General features: G+C 39.4%; 1 protein-coding gene across 2 annotated transcripts in view; it reads left to right on the top strand.

The window, feature by feature from the left end:
• LOC136856838 (lysosome membrane protein 2) overlaps window positions 1-20725 on the top strand; it is a 140202-nt gene that overhangs the window by 79715 nt on the left and 39762 nt on the right. For both annotated transcript variants that reach the window (XM_067135008.2, XM_067135009.2), the window contains 2 exons: window positions 3027-3190; window positions 15799-15940. In XM_067135008.2, coding sequence (XP_066991109.2) covers window positions 3027-3190; window positions 15799-15940 — 306 coding nt within the window. The remainder of the gene's footprint in view (window positions 1-3026; window positions 3191-15798; window positions 15941-20725) is intronic.

Below are 20725 nucleotides of genomic sequence, written 5' to 3'. Positions count from 1 at the left end.
GGTTTTTTCTTTCGCTGTTCTAATAGCGAATTCTATAAAGATATTAAATAAGGCGGTAAGGGACAGACTTTCTGCACTCCTTATTTTTGCTTCTCTTGTCGTTCCATTGATCATTTCTGTGCTTCCAATCAAGACCCAACGTTCTCAGAATTTGAAATAACTTCCAGTCAACCTTGTCGAAAGCTTTCTCTAAATCGACATCTACAAAAGTATTCCTGTTAATTTCCATCTTCTCTTCAGGATTTGACGCAAAACTAGAATTGCTTCTCTAGTACCCTTACCTGCTCTGAAGCCATATTGGCAGTCGTCTAAATTCTGCTCGATTTTTCTGCTGATTCGGCCTTTTAAGTATTGCTGGTAGGAATTCAGAAGCATGGGATAGAATGGCTATTGTTCGGTAATCTGAACAGTTCTTGGCATTTCCTTTCTTAGGGAGTGTTATTGTCCGGCTATTCATGAAATCAGGTGGTATGATTCATTCTTCATAACAGTTCGTAATGATGTCAAACCATCTCTTTCATGTCGTCTCCACAGTTCTGTATGAGCTCTGCTGAAATGTTATAAACAACTATGGCTTTTTTATCCTTCAATATGTGTAGAGCCATATTAAGCTTTTGTTTGTACCTTAATCAGGCTCTCATCCTCTACATAATTCTGAATGTTACCTATTTCCTGACCTTCATATAGAACTTCAATATATTACTTCCAGCAATCACTTACCTTCCCATTTTCAAAAAGAATCTTTCCTGCTTTGCTTTTAACCATGTTAATTCTGGTTATTTTCTTGTTCTGAAATGATTTTATATTTTAAAATGCCTCATAAGATTTCTCTGATTTTAAATCTTTTTCGATATCCTCACCAATTTCATTCATCCAGCTGTCTTTTGCTAAGCGACACTTGTCTGTTATTAAATTTTTTGGTGCTGTATATTGTTGAAAATCCCTGGTTCTCATTTTGTTCCTCTGTTCAGTGAGATCGAAAATTTCTTGAGTCATCCAAGGCTTCTGTGGTTCCAAGTAACTGTATATAATTTCTAAAATAATGTTCACCCCAACGCAGTTTGACATTTCTACCATGCCCATCAGTTATGCATTTGTCCAGTCATGCTAACTCACTCTGGAGGGCGTGAAAAACAGGGGCATTGTAATTGGCTTGTTGGAAAAACCAAGCCTAGTGCAGCCCTTGGCTGATATTAAGATTTTGGAAACAGTTGTCGAGCTGTGTTTCTGTGAACCTATGTTCCACTTCCGTAACTAAAAGTCGGAATAATCATTACTTCACAACATTTTATCTATTTCATATTTGGTGGTTATTATAGATATATGTCCCATATTACTTTGTTTGCTGAACTCTTTGGGTCGTCTTTGCCAGAAGGTAAATGTGTGTCCTTTTTTGAGCCATAATTGGCTTACGTCTCTGACCCTTTTATCATTCATGATCTGTCACAGTTGTCTGATCGCGAGACGAACTCCTGACAAAAAGAAATGTACAGGATGGTCGGACGCAACGTTAAGTATATGAGCGATGTTCATACTGATAGATAATTTGAAAAAAAATATGTCTATATCGCGCGCCCGAGTCATTTTATCAGCTGCTGAAGTTAGCCAATCAGATGGCTTCGCGGGCGAATTCAAATGGGCTTTGCGAGGCGGTGTTGCTAAAGCACCACATGGCTTATGACTAGAGCCCGGATTTTTATGCATTAATAGGTTAGAATGCAAACTTACTGAAGCGAGTAGCAAGTATAGTCTACTTTCACAACTACGATGCTATGAGGATTGCATAAACATTAGTGGTAAGGCCCATCAGAATCTCTAATTTGTTACTCTTGCTACATTATGGAAGAGCGGGTGGCCGACATATCCTACTAACCAAATTAGTTTGCAATCTAACCTGTTACTGCATAAAAATCCGGGCTTTACTTATGACCGTCTAGCGCCAATAGAAGAGATAAACTTCTCCAGGGGAAGTTCTTGAACAAAGATCTATCTGCTGATGGGCTCGTCCCATACCAAGCACGCTACGGTGGCATTACTGAAACCCACGGTGGGTTAGCGTTTGATTCTCATTTCTCGGAATGTCTCAAGCTCGACAAAGCCACGTTGAAGGTTTAGCAACACCACCTTCTAAAGCCTATTTGAATTCGTCCCCGAAGCGGGCTAAATTCAGCAGCTGATTAAGTGAAAATGGTGCTACATATCGACGTAATTTCTTTCAAATTATCTATCAGAATGACCAACGCAACGCTCATATACTCAGTTCACACTGTTTCCGACCACCCTGTATATCTATGGACAGTGCTTCCCAGAAAAATCACTAGCAGCATATTTAAAAAGGAAATGGATACAGGCTCTGGACAATCATGTTTAGTATTAATCCCGGTGCCGAAAACCCTGTGTGGAAACTTCCCAGTCTGTCTAATAAAAACACTTCACGTGAGTGCTTCCGCAATTAGGATTACCAAAACTCATTTTTGATAGTGATTCTGTGAAATTTAATTTGCTTCCCTTCACCTGATAGTTTGTACAAAGGATCATAAAACGTAAACTTAGTAAATAATTTTCACTATCACAAGTATGTTAACAATTTACAAATATAGAGTTGACGGACTGCATTTCAACCTTTCATTATCGACAAGACTGATAATAAAAACGTGGCACGATATTGCGTGCCGTTGTCTATAGACAGGACAGCAATCAACATTTATTTTAATGCATTTCATGATATATAGATATTACTTCGCTTTACATCTTTCATTGCCATAGTTCCTATAGTATTCTATAATTATAATTTTCCACAACTATTTATTTCAAAAATCTAGTAAAGAGTGACTTAAGATATATCGAAGTGAATCAAGTATAATCTTTAACCATTAACTTATATGTCATAATGATTGTTCTATACAATTATTATCCTTGAAAACCCTTTTTATATTTTCATTCTCTGAATTTCAGCTTTGTACACTGAAGTTCCACACTATATAGGTGCATAACATTACGTGATTAAGAATATTTTTATTTCACAGAGACTGATTTTGAAGAACGGAAGTGCAGCCTTCGAATCCTGGAGGAAATCCCCAGTAAGGCCAATCATGCGCTTCAGACTTTTTAACTACACTAATGTACGAGAGTTCAAGGCCGGAGATGAAACAAAACTGCGTGTGGAGGAGATTGGACCTTACACCTTCTTGTAAGTATTCTGTCACCTTTATTGTGCAAAATATAGAATTTTGTCCTTCAATTTGAGTGCATCAGGTGAAAAACTAAGCTGTTGTTTGGTATGAAATAAGTCTCTACTTCCAACAAAGATCCAGAGAATATACTATGCACCTGAGATGTGAAAGTGGCTGACGGCAATTTCTTCGTTACGATCATGATACAAAATTTTGAAATTAAATGAATGTCCAGGTCGGTAACATCCTCATGAATTTCAAAAAATATAAAGACTTAAGTCCAACCTTAAACCTACACTTGTAAAACAGTAGTTCGCAACAGTAGATTTGTTTTGGCAAATCTTAAAAGTGCAACACATTCCTGCACTATTCGGGGTGGTTTAATGGAAAGATTTGAGTAAGGAAAGGTATTTTGCCGAATTCACTGCATTAAGGAAAGGTCATCTTAACGGACTATCTAGGACGTGATACATCTTAATTGCTCAAAAGCCTGCGACAAAGCAATGTTGTAAGTACAAGCACGATCGAAAGGAAGGAGATTACTTGGCTAGTTACTGCACTGACGTTTATCTGACTACACTATTCCCGTTGAAGGGCATACTTCTACTGTTTCAAAAATGTTAAATTAGCTTAAATGTTGCTTGTTACTACTTCCCTAACTTAATTAGATAACACTTGATAAAAGTACATTATAGCGTTAGGCAAGATACATTTTGTTGTAAAACGCCACAGCATGGGACGGAACATAAGAGGTTTGACACTCGTTCTTATAGGTGTCCGTATATTTTCGCGTCAGAAATTATTTATATCGTTAAAGGTTCACTTTTCAAACTGAGTTGAGCTATGTTTTGGATACAATATAATATGATATGAGTGCATGGCTATATCAAGCACAAATAGCTGTTGAACATTACCAGTAGTTATAGTGGTATAATGACCACGTGCTGCTTACGGAGGACAGTGGAAATGGACACTGTATCGCAAGTTAACTCCAGTCCAGGAGGTTAGGGAAGAGAGAGGAAATGCAATATTTTGTGCACATAATTTGAGATTTATAATTATGGCGAAATTTAAGTTCTAAAATTAAGTAGATGTATACTTAATTGTGTACAATATCCTGGAGGTAGCTTCCAAAATATCCTAACTATTTTCAGTCGTCAGTGCTCGATTTTACCTTCAAAAGCAGGTTTTGTATTGAGGGACTAACTTTTTTGTCCGATGTGAACCTCTTCACACATGATATGGACGGACTCTTGTATGAAAAAGTAAACATTACAACTTGTACATCTCTTCTCATACTATCGACCTTAGTACTACGTTCCACATATTACTCTATAATACTTACTATTTTCTTTACGTAGCACCGACAACGATACGATGGGATAGCAAAAGGGCTAGGAGTTGGAAGAAAGCGACAGTGGCCTTAATAAAGGCACAGTCCCAGCATTTGCCTGGTGTGAAAATGGGAAGCCACGGAAAACAATTTTCAGGCCTGTCGACAGTGGGGTTCGATCCCACTAACTCCCGAATACAAGCTATGCGAACATAACCGCAGGCCAAACTGCTTGGTCTTACTATATAATTTTGTTCACTAAATACATTGCCACTTTAATAACAATCATGACATGGCTTTCGGAGAGCCCTAGTGCAGGTCACTCGCGACCTGCGTGTCTGAGAGGATGTGATGCTGCCTAGGTGAAATCTAATATTGACTGCATACAAACCCAGTTATAGGGCCAGAGGAATTAACCAATGAAGATTAAAATCCCCCACCCCGCCGGAATAGTCAGGGACTTTCCGGGCCATAGGCAAGTATGCCAACCAGTAAGCCACGGAGCCAGAACTTTGCCACTAAACACACGCAGTTTTGTTATTTTATAAAAGTAATGAAAGGCTTTTAAAGTAATTTGTAGGGAATGGTATAATGCAAAATCCTTGTAAAGCCATAAAGAAAACGTCTGTCTATGGTAAGTCTAGATAAAATTCCGCGTGTTAACTAGATTAACTGGCCTAGAAATGTGTGTTCTATTCCTTCGCTCGTGCCTGTATTTGGGGACCTCCAAATGTTCAGCTGATCACTCCCTGATGCAGAGAAATCTCTTCTAATACAACTTATTTCGAAGAATCGGTCCACCAAAATTAATAGATAAACAATACAGTCTTAAGGACAATAACGAAGAGCACAAAACGAATATGTACACAAAGAAGAAACGTGGATAGCGAGGCAAATGAAAAAGAATCCAAAACTACATCCTTTTAAAATATATACAGAGCCTCAGCCAAAATTATACAGTTAACAATGTATTTGCAAACTTTCTAACTTTACGAACATGTGAGGGGTGAGGAAATGTATACAGTACTCATACACATGGATATATAGGAAAAAAGAACATTTTGTCGGAATGAATTATACAAGATAACATAATTAAGTAATGCACACTTGTTTATTAACATCTCGACTTATACATACAGAAATAGACAAAATGACCCCTTACTAAATGTGAAAAGTACAGCGCATTGGAATATCATTTACGTAGAACATAAGTATTCATACAAGAATAAACTATGTTATTTCTAGAAGTAATACCTTCCACCAAATCGTTTCTCAATACTTCGTATGCATTCCTTTTTTATGGGTGACTTGCGTAAGCCGTTTTGGCATGGAATATACCAATTTCCTTGTTATTTCGGAACCAGTTGTATTCCATTCCTGTAGCAACAGTTCCTTTAGCCTTTGTTTGCTAGTACTTGTCCCCAGCTTGTTCCACAAATGATCGATTGGATTGAGGTCTGGGGACTGAGCTGGAGTGTTCAGTGTTTGTGGTGTATTGTAGAGCAGTCGGAGACGGAGAATTTTCGCAGTATATTTGGGATCAATATCTTGCTGGAAATAGAAATTGTCCCCAACGCCCACTTTGTCGGCACTCTTCTGCAAATTTTCCTTCAGTACATTCAGGCAACCAAATCTGTCCATAATTCTAGAGTGCTCCTACACCATGGAGCCCCATACCATTGCTCCACCTCCAAGTTTAACAGTAGCCTGGATATTTTTGATTTCCGGCTCAGTATTAGGCTTTCTTCAGACCCAAACTCGTCGATTGTGCAATATATTTAATTTACTTTCGTCATTAATAAAACTCTCTCCCAAATTCCATTATCTTTTCCTACATACTCATTGATAAACTGCAATTTGGCTACCTGATTTTTCTTACTAATGGTTTTATTCCTGGAGACACTAGCTTTATACTCCGCGTTATGAATGATTCTTCTGATGGTCCTACTGATGACTTGTTTACCATAATATTCTTCTACATGGGCTTTTATTTCCGTCGCACTTATCTTCGGATTCTTCACGACTATTTTCACTATAATCCTATCTCGAGTCGTCAGGTTGTATGGTCGCCCCAATCTTTCGCTGTTTACAAGGGTTCTGTTTGTTTTAAATCGCAGTATCCAACTTTAGACTGTAGCACGGCTTGTATATACGAAATATGCGATTTCAGAATATGATCCATTTCAATTATGAAGCCGCACCATAATCTCTCTCTCAGCAACCGTAGTTTCCTTGTTCTTGCTCACCATTCGGATAACAATATCAGCTTGTACCGGTGCTGTGCACTGCTCATCGACGTCTCGTTCACAACTGCTGGGCAGAGAATAGGGAGGGGGATGTATCCACTATCTGTACAGTTGAAGTACAAACCAGGTATATGAATACTTAGGTCACTGCTTTAATCCAGAATAATTACGTATTTCTTTATTATTTACAAACTTTTTCTAATTATTCACGTAGTGTCGTTTACGATGTTTGTGATGAAGCATCTCAGTTTGTTTCAGTGACCTGAACTGTGTACATTAGACAATTAGTAATTTTGTGTTGATATCGGGCTGTATACTTGTCTCCCACTCTGTGTGTGTGTGTGTGTGTGTGTGTGTGTGTGTGTGTGTGTGTGTGTGTGTGTGTGTGTGTGTGTAAAACAGGTCATGAAAAGAGATACTTAGTATTTGCGACCTTCGCAAAAATTGCTGCCTGTAAGATCTGGGAAACAAATGTTCACCATGATGGGGATATGGATTCTGCGTCTTGCTTTTAATTTTAATTCTGGCCTGAGGATTGAAACGGTATTCACTCCCCCTTTGAACGTCATCTAAGGAGCTGATTGATATGGTAGCAGTGAACTGTAATGAAATATGGTCTCTCCACGTTACATTCCGGTATATTCAGGTAATGAGTTTTAAGTTTCGATAGACAAAAGGCTCTTCGGAAGCTGTATGGAGAAATCTCTACAGCAGCTTTTTGGAAGTTACTTCTAACGTAGCATTATTTACTTTTCTGAGGTAACTGGTTCATTAACAGGTCAAGTAAATAAACATAAACAGTTCACTTTGGAAGACAAGAAAAATGAAGTAACAAATTAGTTTCTGTTCCTTAAAGGATATGAAGTTTGCTTTAGAACTTTGATCTAGTATTTTACTCCATCGTATGTTGGTATTCCTATGACACTACACTGCCACGACGCGGGCAATGCTAACTTCTACGATCATGAACAATTTTAGCACATTCATGTCTAATTATATACCGAGATTGGGAGTATTGCCAGTGTCCATTTTAAAATGATTTACTTATAAAGTCGATAAATGGAGATGGTCTTTAAAACACCTGTATAAATTTAATTTTTATCTGCAGGTTTTACTTCTTCCTTACCTTCTGTATAAATTTATCTCTACTAATATATAAAGAGGTAAAGTTTGTATGTAATGGCTAATCTCAGGAACTACTGGACCGATTCTAAAAATTATTTCACTAATAGAAACGGACATTATCCCTGAGGGGCATGGGCTGTATTTAATTTTCAAAACAATTCGAGGATGGCAGAGGCGACGGGGATATACAAACATAATATGCTAATATAGGGGAAATATCGAATTTGTCGTACAAGGACGAAATAAAGCTCTTTTTAAGCCCCTTGACGCAAAGAACAACTCGATAAGCCCTACGAGCCCTAAAACTAACCGTTACGGAGATATTGGCACCACACTACCCCTGCTCTAGGAATCTGATAAAGAAATGAACTGCCGTAACCATGGCAACGTCAGCTCCAGGATTCTACAGCAGCGATATTATGTATGTACGCTTGGACATAGCTGCCAACTAACACAGATGGCTTTCCATCTCATAGGACTTCTTTGGGCGGGGATGGATACGGGGTGAAGTATAAAAATAATATAAAACGACCTGTATTAATGTAGAATCCATAGACTTTTGGGGTCGCTGAGGTGAATATTCACGCTCCAGGTATAATTAAAGTCCAAGATCAGCCCCATTGGCACGGCGGTGAGAAGGGGTGGAAAAGGATGTCCAAAGTGATAGACATTACGGATGACAGTATGTTCCAGCATAGCTCTCTACCAAACTTGGTAGACATACGACTTCTCTCTCTGGGGAGATGACATGCAAGAAACGGGTATTGGTCCTGTAGAAAAGTACTGTAATACTAATACCTAACAGAGGTTAAAACAATTTCCGATCATTTGTCTTATACAGTTTTACCTTACCGACTATAATAGAACTCATGAATTTAGACTTCTCTTGCTTAGTCCATATCAACGCCAAGCATCTCTAACATGGAAATATGGTTCAGTCGTGTTGACTGGAAATGATTTTAGTCATAACTGTTTTAAGTTCCACACGGTCATCGGTCTATATCGACAGGGAAAAGTGTGAAGGTGATTTTAAAAGTTAAAAAATCGTAAAGGAATGATCTCTTAAAGAATATGACAAGAGGGAGTGATGACTGAAGGGAATTTCATGAAAATAGGCGTGTTAAGTCTGGGAATGTGGCACTACAATCTAGGCTATAAATAACTTTATTCACGCTAAGTGAAACAGTACTTTAGGGGGAGGCCCAACGTTTAATTCTAATATGTAATTACCTGCCAAGTTGGGCTTAGAAGACTATACTGCTAATAATAAGAGTTGGCGTCTGGCATTTCTTAGAGGGAGGTCCGTTTACTGCCTGCCGAGGCGGGATATAGGGAGTGGCTGTGTGGTTGCCATGGAAACGAGGGTGGGGCGACTGCGGTTGCCATGGAGATAACACTTCAGGGCAGCTCGTCTTGCTTGGAGTTGCCAAACCTGTCACTGTCACTGATAAGAACCTGATTGTTTGTATAAGAGTGATCGCAAATGGGACGACACCGCCTGGCCAGGTAGTCTACAACAGATCACAGCGGCCAGAATGAAGGAGGGAACAAGTGAGCCGGAAGCGAGGGGTAAGAGTATGTAGAAAGGAATGCTGGAATGTGGCAACATCGTGAAATGGCACGTGCAGTGCTCCTCCCTCCAACCTTACCTGTCAGACGCCAACTCTTATTATTAGCAGTATAGAGACTGAATTGCCAATATATTTTAAACTCTTACAGTTTCCAGTGAAGACGTCATTTGCCATGGCAATAAATAACATGCACAAACATTCTCACTTGTGGGAATCAACTTCAGAAAGGAATGCTTTCCGCATGGACAAGTTGTATGTTCGTTTATCTCTAGTCGGATCACCCAAAAGACAATATAAAGTATATCTTGATGCCAGAAAATAACATAACATCAAACATTGTCTACAGAGAAGTGTTAATATAATATACTTATTTTGTTGAGAAATTTAAGCTCATCGAAATTGTTTAATGTCACTCTTTGTTCATGTCTCCAATAATACATGAAACATTGTATGCAAAGAAGCCTAATAAGTCAGAAATAAATTCCACGCGTACAAAGTCGCTGGCACTGCTAGTTAGGAATAAACTGTTGGAGGGATTATCGTCCTATCACACATCAGTAAAGGTCAAATATCCACAGCCTGTTTCCAGTCATTCTACCATGTCAGGAATAGAATAAAGCCCCATCCAGCAGTGAGGATAGGAATTGTGCCGGCTGCTGAAGCCTGTCGCACTTCTGAGGCAGTGATTAATGAATGACAGATGAAATTAAATGATATTGTAAAGTGTTTCTGGAATGAAAGATGACAGGGTAAACAGGAGTACCCGGACAAGAACCTGTCCCGCCTCCGCTTTGTTCAGCACAAATCTCACATGGAGTGACCGGGATTTGAACAACGGAACCCAGCGGTGAGAGGCCGGCGCGCTGCCGCCTGAGCCACGGAGGCTACTATCAAAGGTTAAATAATCCCCCAATCGTGTGTAGAAGCATTATCCTTTCACCGGACCTCGACACATGACGATGTTGACTCATGCTAGCTGACGTAATATAAGCCTCAAGGAGACTCTTTCTGCTGGTGAAGCGATCTGTTATTCAAATTACTCTAGTGACGAACACAATAATTAAAACACTTGTACCTTAACATGTAGCGAGGATTGCGCAATATCTCCACCTGGGTATTAGTGATGTCTCCACCATCCCATTAATAAAGTTGAGTTACACGTCAACTATTTCGATATAATTTCTCGATCACACCTGACTAGTATATTTCCCCATTTATGCCTCATAGGATATGCTTATCTTTTTGAGACTTACAATGGTTGCGTTTAAATTATTCAACCAGTAATCTCTGCACAATCTCGTATGGTTTTCTACTAAGGACCTGTGGGAATATCGGAAATTTTCGTACCTGCCTATGAGACAGCTGAACATGTGTGCATCTATTTTTGCTCAAATTATTTTATTAGATATTCATTTCTGTGAAAAAAATCATCGCCATACGTACAGGAAAATATGATCATTCTTGTAAACTAAAATACTGTAGTCAAGCTAATGTAGTCCTCAAATATGACGCGAGACCTCAAGATGAGGAATATATCTTTTATTTGCTATAGAAATCTGTACGAAGTTCTATCAATAACATAAAGTATCTTTCGAGAACGATGATTTATGCCTCGCATTGAATGACATAATTCAAGTAATTCTTTCTAAGATAATTTAGTTCATGGCTCCAATGACCAGTTAGGTATAAGAATATCCGGAACTTCAACAAATATCGTAATACTTTCAGTTTATCACACCTACGTTTTTATACAAATTCATCAGAACAGCGCACTGAAACATCTTCAATATTACATTCGACTATAGAGCGCACACTCGGCAGGACGTAAGTGGTGTTCTGATGAAACAGACTGCGGCCTAATGAATTTAAATGCAAAATTAAAACTGTATTTCTGTTCTGAAGTATTTCTCTATACTGAATATAAGTATATATGCATTCGATTTGTGTTATATTTATGCGCGTTTATCATTTTGTAATTTGCTAAATAGTCGAAATAAATAAAACTCGAGCTTAAGATTTTCTCCAGATAAGGTATAAATCTCTCGTATATAAAAGAACAATTGAATTGCTGAACGCTTGGGAGATGTAGGATACTGCAAATCCAAGAACGTATTAGCGGGATGAGTTACTGTATGTATACCGTACTAATTACTGATACACATTTCTATCCGAAACTACATCAAAATATCTTACTTTTTACCATTCAATAGTGAATTTGCTTATTGGAAACTTTATACCGTTTTTGTAGTACTATTACCTGATTAGTGCCCATAAATGCACTTTTTTAATGTGCAAGGAGACGACTTTTGTTTTGTCATTCGGTAACACTGAAATATGCAATGTCCATGTTTCATATTTTTAATTTCATTATTCTCTGTAACTAGATTAAGTTTGCTGCTCAGAACTAGGCTACTTATAAAATTTACTGCTAACGAGGTAGCATTATTTTGTGAACACAACTTGTCTCCAATATTGTCATTCATACACCGCTCAAAAATTGGTCACACGCTTTTAACTACATTGTATGAATGCATACTGGGATGGGGATTGGGCAATTATGGCAACAGCATGTTCCGCTTACATAACGGATAGTTCCACTGTTTGTCAAATGAAGCCGCCTCGTGCACCTGACGCTGCTGGCAGAGCTATGTTGCCAGAATGCTAGGGGTTGCTCAGAATAGGATTTGGTGTTTGTGGACGTGTTTCCAGGTGCCTGGCACGGGCCGCAGTTTGAAAGAAACTCTAGGACAGTATCGTATTGTGTGTCTACAGGCTATCCAAAACCGCCTATTTACAACAAGCTCTAAAACACCTATAGCAGGCTGCTGGGGTACGAGGTGGTGACCAAACGGTCAGCGACAGGCTTCGAGAGGCCAGTTTAAGATACCCAAACCAGACCCATGGCGCAACAGCCCCGAAGGGCATGGCCTACCAGGCAACCGCCACAAAGCTGTTACACATCGAACCGTACGGGTTTACACGGGCCCGTTATTTAAAACCTGCTGATCCAGACACAAGAGTGAGATATTGTGAGTGGTATCTTGTATCATTGAATGATCGTTTATTCGACCCACAGCTTGTTCTTTTAGGATAAGGTCTGGTTACATCGTAATGGTAGTGTGAACAGTCGTAGCTGTCCCTATTAGTATGCAGAAAATGCTAATGGTGTTTATGAAGTCACTTATGAAGGATGACCCTTACAGCTTTAATAAAGTAAGATTTCATATAAGATTGTATACACGCTTACAGCAGGGCGGCCGCGCTACGTAACGTGGGCTGAGGCAGCTGCTGTATCGCAAAGTCCAAATACCGGCTCCGAAACTCCTACTAGTGCTGTTTTATGAGTGATTTATTCGGTGACCGTTCAAAACTCTCACCATGTTTACCTTTTCCTCTCTTAACTGTTCGTGTGCGCGCATATTCTTTATCGAGTACTGTGGCAGTAGTTTCAAATTTATTTACAATTACGTGAATCTGTAGTCATGAAGGCAAGACTTCACCAGGAAATTGCTGAACAAATGCATCGCGTACCCGTCGAGCAGACTCATAATTAAAATAACTTGTACATACAAAAATATGGTGTTGCAATGATAACTGTCTCACCAAATGAACAGCTGAGATTGACTGGCTACTGATACTATTTCGAACACGTACACGCTCTTTACGAGGTCAAGAACTATGCGCGCACCTTCCGTACAGCTGCTTAGTTATCAGAGTAAAAACGCCGCTGGACGGTCTGAGTTTATAAGAGACCCTGTAGATTGCAAAGTCATCCGAACTATACTGCTAATAACAAGAGTTGGTGTGACATTTCTTAGAGGGAGGTCCGTTTACTGCCTGCCCGGGCGGGATAAAGGGAGTGGCTGTGTGGTTGCCATGGAAACGAGGGTGGGGCGACTGCGGTTGCCATGGAGATAAAACTTCAGGGCAGCTCGTCTTGCTGGGAGTTGCCAAACCTGTCACTCTCGCTGATAAGAACCTGATTGTTTGTATAAGAGTGATCGCAAATGGGACGACACCGCCTGGCCAGGTAGTCTGCAACAGATCACAGCGGTCAGAATGAAGGAGGGAACAAGTGAGCCGGAAGCGACGGGTAAGAGCATGTAGAAAGGAATGCTGGAATGTGGCAACATTGTGAAATGGCACGTGCAGTGCTCCTCCCTCCAACCTTACCTGTCAGACACCAACTTTAGTTAAGTCTAGTATAAACTCATGAACGCATTGAGATACAGTTTCCACTGTATCTTCACTTCTATAAATGGCCACAGAATGAATTTCCATGTGTCCAAGGCCGCGGACAAATGCTAGTGATTAATAATGCTATTGCTTTCACGTGCCACTACTTTTCAGTTTTCGGGTACATTAAGGTGCCGAAATTTTGACCCGAAAGTGTTAGTTTTATGTACCATTAAATCTACCTACACGACACGTATTTGAACACCGCCAAATACAACGATCTGAACCAGAAATGAGCTCGCCAAATTGCGTTCAGAAAGCCAACGTTCAACCTTCTTGAGTCGCTCAGCTCGGCTGCTGTTCTTGGTGTAATACTATGCATATTACTCCTCTGAAATATTCTTGGACGTTGTGTTAAGGGGGTAAAATATTAAACATTTTGAACATTTTTGTGCATTAATTGCGTTTTGTTAGTAATATGAAACTTTCAACCTTCTATCTCAGTGGGAAGTGTTTTAAAAAATCACTTTATATTTGTTGCCGCATTAAGATCGTCACGCACTTAGAAACTTTAGACGCTGTTACAACCGATCACTACCAGGCGAGTTGGCCGTACGGTTAGGATCGCGCCGCTGTGAGCTTGCATCCGGAAGATAGTGGGTTCGAATTTCACTGTCTACAGCCCTGAAGATTTTCCGTGGTTTCCCATTTTCACACCAGGCAAATGCTGGGGCTGTACCTAAATTAAGGCCATGGCTGCTTCCTTCCCACTCCTAGCCCTTGCCTATCTATCGTCACCATAAGACCTATCTGTATCGGTGCGACATAAAGCCACTAGCCAAAAAAAAAAATCATGGATAAACTATTAAAAAATTCAACACATTTCTCAATCCATGACTTCTCTTCACAATTTTGATTATTTCAACAATGTAGCTCAAACGGAATTATTTTTTAAAATTACCTGGTAATTTTTACTGTCTTAATACAACCATTCTTTCATTGTATGGTTTAAATTTTACACCACATTTTTAGTGATTGTAAGCAATGAGTTGGTAGAAGTTTTCGCGAAGAACTGTGTGTTCAGGTATTCGTTTCCAGTTTTCATATATCCAAAAATTTTATTTTTGTCTGTACTTCCATAATTATCAATCAAATTCAAGAAAAATGCGTATAATTAAAGCCTGAAAAATGTTTGATTCCATCAGTAGTTATGCTGTAAAATGTGCCGTAGGGCCTACTTCAGATCGTACAATGAACTTTTTTGTTTGTCTTGGGTTCTGTGCGTTTGAAAATCTAGTGAACTATTCTCGGTTGCACCTCGACTTAAGGAACTCTGGTGTAAGGAGTTAATTCATTTTAATTCAGGAGATATTTTAGCATGGTCTAGTGTAGGTTTAAGAGGGTTCGCTACTGTATTTTAAGGCTAGACCACTTCTCAGCGATCTATTTCTCAGGCTAATTGGATATTGTGTAGGTTAGAGTGTTCGAATTTTCTTAACGGTTTATGTACCATTTACGTATAGATGTTCGGCCCATATCACAAACTATAAACTCTTATCTTGAGGAATATTGTTTGTGCGTAATAGTCTACTCAGTGATAGTCAATGCAGTTGATGAGAACAGATGTTAAATGTGAATACGAACGCTCTGTAGGAGTAACGAGACCATAAGTACTACTCAAGATGTTCCACGGGACGAAATTAACCTTGGTTGTAGCAAATGTACTGCTTGCGCTTCCTTGGCCTAGAATCTAGCTCACCGGGCGAGTTGGCCGTGCGCGTAGAGGCGCGTGGCTGAGAGTTTGCATCCGGGAGATCGTGGGTTCGAATCCAACTGTCGGCAGCCCTGAAAATGGTTTTCCGTGGTTTCCTATTTTCACACCAGGAAAATGCCGGGGCTATACCTAAATTAAGGCCACGGCCGCTTCCTTCCAACTCCTAGGCCTTTCCTATCCCATCGTCGCCATAAGACTTACCGTGTTGGTGCGTAGCAAGAATCGAGCTCAATGCTTTGCTATTGAGATGCTCTCACAGTACATTTCAAAGTAATTTGCTTGTCGTATGTCTGTGAATTTCTTTGATTATTTTGGAAATTGGATTGTTTCCATTTTGCCGTTATGTGATATATCTGCATTTTATTACTACCTGCATCTAATTGTATCTCTGTATTTTCAGGGAGCAGTCTGAGAGAGTGAACATTGTCTTCGGTGACAATGGAACCATCACTTACCAGGACAAGAGGACGTACGAATTCGTTCCTGAGCTGTCCAATGGCTCGCTCAACGACACAGTATTCACAGTTAACATGCCGCTCATGGTAAGCTCTACCCAGTCGTGGTTCACGAGCGTTTTGTTGTCCTGTTAACTTCTTGTTCTTAAATATACCTAGGTACTATCAATACTATTTTTTCCATCTCAGATCTTGTTTTACATCCATATTTTCTTTGCATTTTCCCAAACGGGGTCAAAAGTCAGGTTGCGAGTTTCACAAATAGGAAAAGTCCTGAGTTTTAATTACTGCGTTGATGGGGTGCAAGTTCCTTTTGGGGATCATTGTAAGTACCTGGGTGTTAATATAAGGAAAGATCTCCATTGGGGTAATCACATAAATGGGATTGTAAATAAAGGATACAGATCTCTGCACATGTTTTTGAGGGTGTTTAGGGGTTGTAGTAACGATGTAAAGGAGAGGGCATATAAGTTTCTGGTAAGACCCCAACTAGAGTAGGGTTCCAGTGTATGGGAAATCTCATCAGGATTACTTGATTCAAGAACTGGAAAAAATTCAAAGATTTCCGACAAAAGAGTAGCGTTACAAAAATGTTGCGAAGTTTGGGCTGGGAAGAATTGGAAGAAAGGAGACGAGCTACTCGACTAAGTGGTATGTTCCGAGCTGTCAGTGGAGAGATGGCGTGGAATGATGATAGTTGACGAATAAGTTTGAGTGGCGTCTTTAAAAGTAGGAAAGACCACCATATGAAGATAAAGTTGGAATTCAAGAGGACAAATTAGGGCAAAATATTCATTTATAGGAAGGGGAGTTTGGGATTGGAATAACTTACCAAGGGAGATGTTCAATAAATTTCCAATATCATTGAAATCATTTAAGAAAAGGCTAGGAAAATAACAGATAGGGAATCTGCCACCTGGGCGACCGCCCTAAATGCAGATCCGTATTGACTGATTGATTGATTTGACTGTTAAGGAGATAAAAGGAATCGGAAAAACTTACGTGACTTGGTGCCTGATGATTTTGAGGTTTGAGGAATAGTTATAAGTGATAAAAACATGTTTTGGAAATGGAGTATTAAACAAGCGGTTTGTGAATTTTCAAAATAATTAAGATAATATTAAAAGCAGTAAAGCTGATTATGATAAAATCAGCAGGAAACTTTGCATATCTCGGCCGTGGTCGTATATCTACGGATAATTTCAGATGAACGTGAGCCATAAGACATTCTCTTGTGGTTGGGGGTGGTAGAATAACGGGATCCGCTGCCTGCCGTAAGAGGGGACTAAAAGGGGCTCCAGAGGCTGCCAACTTACGAATGTGGGTTGGTGACCACAGGGCTATTATCAGAGTCCTGTGTATGGTCCTTTTTTTCTTTGGCCGATACTTTCATTTTTCGAAGTGTTGGACCCCTTTCTTTTCTTCCTTCTGATTAATGTTAATAAAGGGTAGTTTCCTAGTTGTACTTCTTAATTGGGGGGGGGGGGGAATTCACCAATAAGGGAAGAAATAGAATTGTTTGTTTTTACGAATTTGTTATTTTAAGTGTGATAAATAAGGTTTCAGTAGTTATATCGATGAAAGTAGTTTCCAACGGCTCATATCGCACTTAAATTTAGAGTTGACGCTTCGTTACGCTCACCTATTCGACAAGGTACGCATATTTTTGAAATAAAATCTAACTTTCAAACTTCGTGGTACAGCAGTGCGATCTGGTGGTACATTTTTGTTTCTACAGTGCGTAGCAGCTTGTTTCCGCTCGTCAATTACTTGTTTGGCCATGTTTGGAGTTGTTTACTGAAACCACATGTGTTAGTTTGTTTCGGTAGTGAATCACACTTCTAGAATGCCCCGCTAATAAAAATTTTAAGAAATGTACTGGATTAGGTAGAAGGAAAGGTCGTGGGCCAACATGTGAAATTGTTGATAATCAAGAGGCCGGTAGTGAAAATGGTGCAGTTTTCACATACAATGAGGGGTGTGCAGACAAACTGAGGGTTCTGGGGGCTTTAAGCATTGAACCACGTCAAAGTGCAAAAAATGCAATGAAATTGATAACCTAAGGATAACAAAATGAAATCACACACAGGCCCACGTGGTAACCACAAAGCTGCAGAGAAAGGTGATAAGATAATGTGAATATGCTGAAATTGATCCAGATTATGGGCCAGGAATGCACTGAAGCATCGTTCATGTTTGTTTCAATTTATCTCAAAACACATTTTTTAAATTTTATGCTCCTTTTTCTTTTGAACCACTAGAATTAGGAACATGAAATTTGCACCACATTTTCTTGGAGTTGAAAGTATACAGAGTTCATATAATATTTGTTTTATATTTTCAAAATTATGGTTATTCAATTTCTAAAGAAAAATTGACCTCTAAGAAAATAAAATTCAACAATTGAATTTATATTTATAAAACCAAACAAGTGTGCATAAAGCTTCATTCTTTAAATGTGGCAAATCCCATTAACTTCTATGGAATGGTTTTTGAGAAAAAGGAACATGAATTTGGCAAATTTAACATTGTGAAGGTAGGGTGTACCATCTCCCCAACATAACTACCAACCACTATAAGACATAGCCTACACGGTTGCTAGATTACACTTCAGTCACATTTTGTTGCATGACACGATTTCTTTGCACAAATTTTCGGATGACACCCAGCTCTTAAGACATATTTGTATCAATTCTACTTAACAAACGTTTGATATTAATGTCTTGAAGTTTGAGGTCATCCGAAAATGTCTGTAATAGAAATAATGTAACAAAATGTGTGACGGAAGTGTAACCTAGCAACCGTGTAGGCATGGATGGATGGCCAGATAGTGTTACCTAGCAACCGTGCAGGGTATGTCATATGGCTGACTGTCATCTGAGATTAGCAGCGATTGATGGATGAGCATAACCAAACGACAATATAAGACATTATTTATGAACATTTGATTTTTCCAATGGGACATTTTACACCGGTTTTTTTTTGTTCTATACATTTTTCCTGTACAATAAACAATAAGGGAAAAACAGTGGCAGTCGTGTAACGATAGTCAAATAACTGTTAACCAGCTATGTGGAGATCATCGCGGTAACGTTGTAAATGCTCTGAACATAGTTTTACTTTTTAATACTATGCTGATACTTCAATTGTATACCGAAAGGAAGAGATCGAATCAAGAGCAGCAATAATGGCAAGATTAAATTGCCAAAGGCCACAGAAAGCCAGGAACAGTGTCGCTGATAGGGAGTTGGGGGGCGGGAGCATGCCCATCTACAACTTCAGAATTTCTTGAACAACATTAGGGGTCGACAAAAATGCACTCGTGCCAAGTTATTGTCCCGTCAATGACGCGATCAACAGCTAGTAGGCTATCTATATATTAACACGCGAGAGGTCGCACCCGCGGTAATTTGCCGCACTTTTTAAATATTTAATAATTTCGTTGCCAGCCGCTGTAGTGCTTAGGGCGCTCGTTTCATCCCTCCCCTCCCTCCCTCTCTCTCGCCTGACGTTGATTATCGTCCGGAGTAGTTTAAATTTTCTTTCACTCTCGCATCTGCCGCGGAAAATTTCTTTCGAGGGACCCCTGCGTAGTGCATCCTTACATGTTTACATTTCCAAGAAAGTTTCTTAAGTTCATGAGGTATATGGTGGCTTTCAATGAAGTGTCCTGCTGTAGTTTTATCTTGAATTGTGACCAAATCATTCATTGAAATGTACAAATTAAAACGTTGAGGCAATTCAATCACGCGCGACCTCTCGCGTTTTTTAAAAACTCGCGTAATTTTACCAGAATTTGCGAAAACATTTCATTAATATTTACATTGAGAAAATATTGTTACTGGGTAATTGTTAGTAGTAGTTGAAAGGCAGTTAAACAGGGTACATATTTATATTTTTACCAGACCATTCACTGCAAAAGGAAAATAGCAGCTCATTCGAATATTAAGCGTCAGAAATTTGCCTTCGCGCGACCTCTCGCGTGTTAGGAACGAGAATTCTTTGATATAAATCATATAATATTGAATCTCAGGTGACAAATCCTAGGGTTTTAAATTGAAATTTTTCACAGCGATTTTTCTAGACACGACGACAATATATATGAAACTTCCCCACATATGTATTTTATTCTTACCTTTGAACTTGAAGAAAGTGCGCTTTGTTCTGTACAGCTACTGTTGAAAAAATGGACTTTGTTTTGTACAACTATGGTTAGTTGAAATGTATCTCATAGTAAAATTAAATATTGATACTTCATCCTTGGTATTATTGAGCTTCTACCTGATTTATCAGATGTAGTAGTCCAGTAAAGATGACTTCAAAAAATGACTTAATTCTACACTAAAGTTTGTGAAAATTGCAACACAGTGAAGGAATAGCACGAATGAATCCAAACTCATGGATATAGCCTATAGAAGAGTGTGCCTGCAATAAGTGATTAGGATCACAGAAATATGGCGTATACGCAGGCCCGGCAGGGCCCTGTCTTATAACCGACAAGGTCAATGTTACGCTAAGTAGTGAAGAGCTGTCAAACAACGTGGAAACGTGAAAGTGCCAGCCAGTATGCCCCATGGACGTCAAAGGGCGCAATACCAGCATGTGAGAGAGCTCGAACGGGGCGGAATGATCGGTCTACAAGAAGAGTTTTTCATACTGTGACATTTCGGCTTGTACAGGGCATGCAGCTTCGACAGTGATGCGTGTGAGGAAGCAGGGGATAGAAGAGGGTCGTATGTAGCGACGTGTGAATACTGAACCATGCAATATAACCGCCATCTTGTCCGCATGACCATAACGACCCGTACAGTTTCGTCAACGATGTTAGCTCGAAGCTGGAGCTCTGTCAACGGTTCGACGCCGTCTAGTGTG

The sequence above is a fragment of the Anabrus simplex genome, chromosome 1 (assembly GCF_040414725.1).
Source record: "Anabrus simplex isolate iqAnaSimp1 chromosome 1, ASM4041472v1, whole genome shotgun sequence".
In the NCBI taxonomy this organism is placed as follows: domain Eukaryota; kingdom Metazoa; phylum Arthropoda; class Insecta; order Orthoptera; family Tettigoniidae; genus Anabrus; species Anabrus simplex.
The sequence above is the reverse complement of the archived record's forward strand: the minus strand, read 5'-3'. Positions and strand labels throughout refer to the sequence as shown.